This window comes from Crocodylus porosus, unplaced genomic scaffold (genome assembly GCF_001723895.1).
Source record: "Crocodylus porosus isolate Cpor-Errol unplaced genomic scaffold, CroPor_comp1, whole genome shotgun sequence".
In the NCBI taxonomy this organism is placed as follows: domain Eukaryota; kingdom Metazoa; phylum Chordata; order Crocodylia; family Crocodylidae; genus Crocodylus; species Crocodylus porosus.
Window position 1 is genome coordinate 252,217,286 of NW_017728886.1, and position 8,198 is coordinate 252,225,483.

Sequence of the window (8,198 nt, forward strand, 5' to 3'; positions counted from 1 at the left end):
AATGCTTGTAGCATGTCGTGAGGTTGTCAGAGATCCTCTTAATTCTGGAGGTTTTTATAGCTGAGTGGGTGGGGGACAGAGAAGCCTAGAGCAATTGTTATTGGATACCCTGGCTTTCCTTTTTGATTTTCTTTTTTTTTTTTTTCTTCAGTCTCCTTGCCTTATTTCCCCCAGAGTTACTATTTTAATCAGTCTGCACTATGAATGGTAGTAGATGTGACTAATGAAGTATTAAGTTGACCACTTCAATTTTGGAATTAAAATGATATATAGTGGCTTAGTAACAACGAGGAAGTGTATATAATACTTAGAGCTATACATATACTGAAAAAATACACTATTTCTGTGATTTTTAGGACTTGATTAAAGGAAATTTATTATGAAATAAAAGGAACAAAATAACTTTTCTCTTTATTTTATTAGCTGACACAGCCAGCCTGAGCAGCTTGAGTCTGTCCAGCGGACACACAAAGCGTATTGCCTTCCTGTTCGATTCAACACTCACTGCCTTTTTGATGATGGGGAATCTTTCACCAGTATGTGAAGTTGTTCTCTTTTATCCATGCTAAGACTAAATGTTTTATGGCATTTAGTATAATGCTACTCTATTTTAGAATTTTCTGTGTTTGTTTGATCTTTTGTTTGTTCAGATGCCTGAAGTCTGTTGCTAATGTAACAAAAATGTATATTAGATCTCTTGCTCTCTCCTCTTTTCCTCTAAGTTAATTATTTTAACTTTATGTGGATTTTATTGCTACAGAACTTGAAAAGTCATGCAGTCACCATGTTTGAAGTTGGAAAATTATCAGATGAGTCTCTGGACAGTTTTCTTGTGGAACTTGAAAAGGTAACTTGCTTTGGATGTGGAGTCAAAAGTTTTTTTTCAAAGTTTTAACCCTTTTCCTTTTTTCCCGGTTGGTATTTGAAAATGTATTTTAGCCTCTGTGGCCAAAGAGGCCAAATACATTGATTGTGACCCATCCAGACAAACACGGCTGTGTGGTATGTGGTGCTACTTTGCAGCATGGAGTTTGGTTTTTTAAACCCCAGGGTATCCCGGGGTTAAAAAAACCACACAGAAAAAAAGTGGTGTGGTACATGTGGCAACAGTGCATGCCTCCCAAAACCAGAGCCTGGCCAGCTGGAGCCACATTCCAGCTGTCAGCCATGCTCCCAACTGTGGCAGTGCTGCAGCTTCAGCTTCCCCAGCCCCCAGGACCCCAGCTAAGGCTGCTGGGGCCAGCACAGTTGCTGGTCCTAGCTTCCCTTACCCCACCTGGAGTAACCTGCTATGCGCCAGGGTGCATGTGGCACAGATATTCCCTGGGGACAAGTAGCAGTGGCACCCCAGAGAACCAAAAGTCTGCTTTCATCTGCATGCAGCCTGATATTTTATTTAGGAGCCCATTCTTATGGATCCCTGAGCATACTTGACCTGTATAGTTTGCTCATTAGAGTAGTGTGTATTCTAGGTGTTTGTCAGTAGCGACTTTTTTTTTAGGGCCAAGTTATTGGGTATGTATTAGGAGTGCACCAATTAAAGATTTTTTGGGCCGATACCAATGGCTGACTTGTTAACGACCCGTATTGGCCAGAACCAGTTCGGTTGCTGATATGCAGCTTGGCAGCGTGGAGAGCAGCATCTGGCTGGTAAGTCTCTGGGGGGGAAGAGGAGGGAGGCTTGGGGGTGCAGATAGAGGTCTCCAGAATTTGATGTAGCCCCCTGTTGTACCCCTCCCAGCACTGCTGCTTCCTGCCTTAAACACAGTCCTGGCCCAGGCCACAGTGGCAGCCCATGCTTGCCTCATTCACAGATCCAGGGGGCACATGCCCCACCCCATGCCTCCCCTGGGGGTGTGCACACTGGTGGGAGTCCCTCATGTCCCTAGATGAGCTGCTCACAGCTCTGTCCTGCACCCTGTCCCGCCTGGTTGGCAGCCCCAGCCCCCCTCCTCCCTCACTACGGGGACCTTGATTTTTCCTTCCCCATCAACAGACTTACCAGCTGGATGCTGCTCTCTAAGCTGCCGTGCTGGCTTTGTGCATGCTGCGCCTACGTGCATGCATGTGGCATTTATTGGGCACATCAGCCAAAAAAAGCCGATTTGCCGATTAATGTTGGTTTTTTTTGTTTTTTTTGTTTTTTCTTTTTATCTGTGCCAATACGATATGGACTGATGTATTGGTGAACCTCTAATATGGATGTGCAAAAGTGTGTAGTCAGCCAGGGATGACATGCAAATACATTGATTGACCCATCATAATCCCTGATGGGCAAACAACTCCTTGCTGTATGTGCACACAGCTATTGACTTTTTTGTGGTGGCAGTCTGATTCAGAACTTCCTGGACCTTATGCTGGAGGCTGCAAGTGGGAAAGGAACCATGGGGAAAAAAACCCTGGTCATACTCTGTTCACTCTCCTGCTCAGCATCTGTCCTCTGCAATTGTATGACACATCTGACCCAGTAAATGGCAGTTATTTGCTTCTCTGTGCTGAATTTGGGTCTTCATAAACAAGCATGTACTTTGTGCACACGGTGCTGAAAATACGGCCATTAAAGATTGGAAGGTATAAACAATAAGGCTTTCAATTAGGGTAGATAGGGCAGAAGGAAACCTAGCATGTCCTTTAAGATGGTTATAAAGTTGTACTTGCAAAATCTCTGTAATTGCTGTGGCTTTATTTGTCAACCCATTACACTTTTCAGTACAAATGACTGTTTTAGGGCTGAAGTCTGGCAGTCTCACCCAACTAGTTATGGTTTGCTTTTGTGTGTATATTTTGATATTTGGCAAGCTTTGCCAGATAACTCCTTCACTGTGGTTGCTTTAAACCCCTTTGTTGGAAAGCATTATGCACAGTTGTATAATTAAATTACAGATTAATTAAAGTTAATGACAATTTCAGATGATGATTTAAAAAAAAAAAGTTAAGCAATTCACTAAGCACATTCTTATCCTTTTTTTGTTTAGGTTCAAAGCACTGGTGAAGGGGAGGCACAGAGATACTTCGATCATGCACTTACCCTGAGAAACACCATTCTATTTTTGCGGCATAATAAGGACCTAGTGGCACAAACTGCACAACTTGAACAACCAAATAACGGTACAGTGAAAATTCCTGTTGGGGAGATCTGCCCAATCTATTAAGAGTTGAGCATGTTTACTTTGTGTTTGTTCACTTTAAGCATGAAGACTTTTCCCAAGTAAATTTCTGTTCAGGAAAGAACTCAGCAGCCTATTTAGCAGGGATGCTTTTCCTGATGTGGGGCCACAGAACTTACTACTTGTTTTTGGCCTTGTAACTGGCTTTTATTTTGAATTGCATATATCAGTTGCATAGCAGTGGTCTTATATATAAAGACTGAGTAACTTTATTACAAGACTTAAGGACAAATTGGACTGAGAGAGGGAATTGGTTCTTGACTAAACATCGAAGAACAGTTAAGGAGTATAGTTATTCATGCAAAAATGCACTAAAGAGAAGATTTTCAAAGGCTCCAAAGTGTTGGGTACAACTCCGTTTTTAAAAAGGTATTAAATGGCTTGTTGCCCTTTTATGTCTTGGAAAATCCCACTCTTCCAAAATGTTATTTCAGGCTTATTTAACTGCAGGTAGCCATCTTCAAAATGAAATCCAGTGATTTATTTTGCTATTGCCTTAGCTGCTTTATCTTTTGGAGGAGGCTAAAATGAACAGCATCTAAATTAAAGCTAAATCAGACTTGTAGTTGATATTTTCCTGTCATATAACTGATCTTGCCAGGTGTTATCTGCCATGCTAGCTATACATAGGAGCTGGAAGGGCTCGGCCCCTTTTAAAATATTTAATCTGTGGAAAGCTGAATGAGTTGGGTGTGGTAATTTCAGAGCCATTAGCTATCCTCTTTAATTTATGGAGATTGGGTGAGGTCTCAGATTATTGGAATAGGGCAAACATAATACCTGTCTCTAAGAAGGAGGAAGAGCTGGGGAATTTAGACTGGTCAGCCTGACCTTGATACTTGGAAAGATTTCATAGACATTAGGAGTTGGAAGGGACCTCAAGAGATCATTGGGTCCAGCGCCATCCCCCCACCCCCCCCGGCAGGAAGTCAGATAGGATCAAATGACCCCAGCAAGAAATAAATCCAGCTCTTTTTGAAGGAATCCAGAGTAGGTGCTTGCACCACCTTTGGGGGGGAGTTTGTTCCAGACTCTGGACACAAGCACTGTAAAGAACTTTTTTCTAACATCCAGTCTAAATCAGCCTTCCTGGAGCTTATGGCTGTTAGACCTTGTTATCCCTTGGGGAGCTCTGGTGAACAGATGTTCTCTGAGGTCCTGATGTACCCCTCTTATGACGTTATAGGCTGCCACTGAGTCATGTCGTGTCCTTCTCCACCCCACCCCCCAAAAGCCTTCTCTTCTCCATACTGGAGAGTCGCAAGTTCCTCAGCCTCTCCTTGTACGGCCTTCCCTCCAGGGCTTGGATCATATGAGCGGCTCTCCTCTGGACTCTCTCAAGCTTCTCCACATCCTTCCTGAAGTGGGGGGGCCCAGTACTGAACGCAGTACTCTAGCTGCAGTCTTATCAGGCCTGAGTAAAGCAGGAGGATGACTAACCTGGTTTTGCTTGAGATGCATCAGTGGATGCATGCCAGAGTTTGGTTAGCTTTGCCTGCACTGCATCACATTGGTGGCTCATATTCATCTTGTGGTCAGTCAAGACCCCCAAGTCCCTTTCAGTCATGGTGCTAGCCAGCGTAGCACTGCTGAGCCTGTAAGTATGCTGAGGATTCTTCCTACCGAGGTGCAGCACCTTGCACTTCTTTGTATTAAAAGCCATCTGGTTTTGGTCGGCTCACCTTGAGAATGTGTCCAAGTCAGCCTGTATCCCCAGCCCGTCCTGTGGTGTGACAGCCCTCCCCCATAGTTTGGTATCATCCACGAACTTGGCCAGTTCACATCTGACTCCCAAATCTAGATCATTGATGAAAGTGTTAAAGAGTGCTGGCCCGAGTACCAAGTCCTGAGGGACTCCGCTGGTAACGCTGCGCCATGCTGATTTGCTCCCTTCAACTAGTACTCTTTGGGTCTGACCCAAATCCAGTTGCTTAGCCATCGGACCGTATGATGATCTAGGCCACAGTTTCCCAGCTGAACCATGAGGACATCATGGGCGGCTAGGTGAAAGGCCTTCAAGTCCAGATAAATTACGTCCATATCATTTCCCTTGTCCAGGGCATAATGTTACCTGGTCATAGAGGAGATGAGGTTGGTCAGGCAAGGCCTGCTAGTCACAAAACAATGTTGGCTGGCATTCAGAAACTTGCCTTCTGTTAATATGGCGTTAATGGATCCCTTGACAATTTTCTCCAGAATTTTTTTGGGGATGGACATCAGACTGGTTGGTCTATAGTTCCCTGGCTCATCCCTCTTCCCTTTCTTGTAGATTGGAAAAGAGCCAACATGCTCCCTGTCATCCAGAACCTTGCCCGAGTACCACAGTTTTTCAAATATCCCTGCCAAGGGGGATGCAGTGATGTCTGCTAGCTCTTTCAAGACCCGTGGGTGCATTCCATCTGGGCCTGCAGACTTGTGAATGTCCAGTTTCTCATGGTGTTCCCTCACCCGATCAACATCAATTTTGGGCCTGTCACCCACTCCCAAATTGGTTTGTGCCATTCGTGGCAGTGTGATCCTTGTGGGAGGGTGAAAAACCAATGTGAAAAAGTCATTTAGGAGATTGGCCCTTCCTTGGGCATCTGATGTCAGTTGTCCTGTTGGATCTCTCAGGGCCCAGTACTGATACTTCCCACGTATCTAAAGAAGGACTTTTTGTTGTCCTTGATCCCTGTACCAAGCCTAAGTTTGGTTTGTGCCTTGGCTTCTCTCAACTGCTCTCTGCAGCTGTCGGCGAGTGCAGGGTAATCCTCTTCGGTAATGCTTCCTGTTCTCCAGCTGGTGTAGGCTGCTCTTTTGAGCTTAATGAGGTCCAACAGTTCCTTATTGAGCCGTAGGGGCTTCCTTGCTTGTTGACTGCATTTCTTGCGAGAAGGGATGGCTTTTCCCTGTGCTTCAAGGATTGTTTTTGAGCGATGACCATCATGTACTTCCTTTTCAGTAGGGGTATGGCCTCTGATTGCCTGACTGACCAGTTCCCTCAGTTTGCAGAAGCTGGCCTTCCCAAAGTTAAGGACTTCTGTTTCACTGAGGGGTTGCCTGCTCTTTGGTGAACTAAGAAGGTGACCAATTCATGGTCGCTGTCACCAAACTTCCCCTTGAGCTGCAGGTCGTTCACCAGGTCCTTTCCTTTGGCCAGGACCAGATCCAGCAATACGTCTCCCCTAGCTGACCCATAGATCTCCTGGGTTAGGTAGAGGTCATCGATGCATGTGAGAAAACTGAGACCTGTCAGATTTGGCCATGTGATCATCCCAAGAGATGTCAGGGAAGTTGAAGTCTCCCATGATGATCAAGCATCGGGAGCGTGTGGCTTTGACCAGTTCCCTAATGAATTCCTGATCTAGGTCCTCCTCTTGGTGGGGGGGTCTATAGTAGACTCCTACAAGTAAGTCACTCTCCCCATGTTCTCCTTATATCTTGACCCAAAGGGTCTTAAGCTGCCCTTTCTGGTTTGGAAACTCAATCTGCAGAGAGGTGAACTGATCTTTGACGTAGAGAGCAACACCCCCACCCCTCTTCCCCACACGGTCTCTCCTATATGCAGTATAACCCTCTACTGTCACTGACCAATCATAAGTGGAGTCCACCAGGTCTCAGTAATTCCTACAAGATTGTAGTCATTATCACATAGGAGCAAGGCCAGATCCTCATGCTTGTTTTCCAAGCTCCTGGCATTTGTGTACAAACAGTTAAGTCTGCCATGTGAACCCCAATACTTCCCTAAGTGGGATCTCATAGGCTGCCCAAGGTCTTGGTAGTATGGCTGACATGACTTGGGCTAAAACTGTTAGTAGACTGCCCGTCCCCCAGCTGTCTTAGTTTTTAAAGCCCTGTCAAGAAGGTCAGCCATTCTGGCTGAGAAGACCCGCTTCACTTTCCAGGTGAGGTGGAGGCCATCCCTTCCCAACAGTTCGCTCTCCCTGAAGTGTGGACTGTGGTTGAGGAAGCCAAACCCCTCGTCGCTAGAGTCTTCTATTCATCTCCCCGATGCACCTGTCCCTCCGAAGCCCATGTCCTGCGACAGGGAGGATTGAAGAGAAATCCATCTGTGCCCCCAGACCCTCAAGCCCAGGTCCTAGAGCCTGTAGTCGTGCATGACCTGCCCTGGACTTCTCCGTGCAATGTAACTGATGCCCACATGGATGAGGAGCATGGGATGGATGGTGGTTGGAGGGCTGGATGAGTTTGGGGATCCTTTCCATCATATCCCGGACACAAGCTCCAGGCAGGCAGCACACCTCACAGGCCAGGGGGTGAGGGTGACGGATTGCTCCCTCAGTCTCCCTAAGGAGGGAGTCACCCACCATGATAATCTGTACCTTCTTCTAGGTGCAGGTGCTGGGTGGCCCTGCGTCCTCACAGGCTGGAACCAGTGGGATGGCTGACTCTGTCCATGTGAGAGGTGCAAAGCGGCTGTGCAGCTCCAGGGGAGTGGTGACCCTGGTGCTGCGCCCCTGTGGGCTGGAGACAACCATTGTCCAGGCAACCCCAGGCTGGACGTCCTTAAGTTCTGCCACTCAGTCATGAGCCATCGGAAAGAGAGCCTGAAAGTAAGAGTCCAGCTCCTGCTCCGCATCCCTAATGGAGTGCAGCCACTGGACCATCGCCTGGAGTTCCCTAATCTGGCACTCCAGGGCATCCACCATTGAGCACACCCCACAAGGGGTGTATCAGTGCCCCCAAACCCAGCTGCCTGCAGTCTTGCTAGGCAATCTCCACAAGGAGCTGGGGGCTCCATTTGAGTAGAGGCCGAGTGTCGGAGACCACAGGGACCTCCAGGAAGGGGCAGGGACTGCAGGCTCTGTCTGGGTACAGGCTGGAACCATGGGCTTCATTTGGGTGGAGACCCCAGTAGTGTTAGAGTAGGGGAGTCCAGGTGCAGGGGGGAGCCTGGGGTGTGATGTGTCCCAACTGCTATGGTCCTCGTAGTATTCTGGCTACTATAGTTTCATAGTTTCTAGGGTTGGAAGGGACCTGAGCACATCATCTAGTCTGACCCCCTGCCATGGCAGGAAAGAATACTGGGGT

At 46.9% G+C, this 8,198-nt stretch overlaps 1 protein-coding gene across 3 annotated transcripts in view; it reads left to right on the top strand.

Annotated features, from left to right (window-relative positions):
• The window catches only part of FAM91A1 (family with sequence similarity 91 member A1), a 54,627-nt gene that overhangs the window by 23,739 nt on the left and 22,690 nt on the right, over positions 1-8,198 (top strand). For all 3 annotated transcript variants that reach the window (XM_019552552.1, XM_019552546.1, XM_019552551.1), the window contains exons 13-15: positions 424-536; positions 761-847; positions 2,976-3,108. In XM_019552552.1, coding sequence (XP_019408097.1) covers positions 424-536; positions 761-847; positions 2,976-3,108 — 333 coding nt within the window. The remainder of the gene's footprint in view (positions 1-423; positions 537-760; positions 848-2,975; positions 3,109-8,198) is intronic.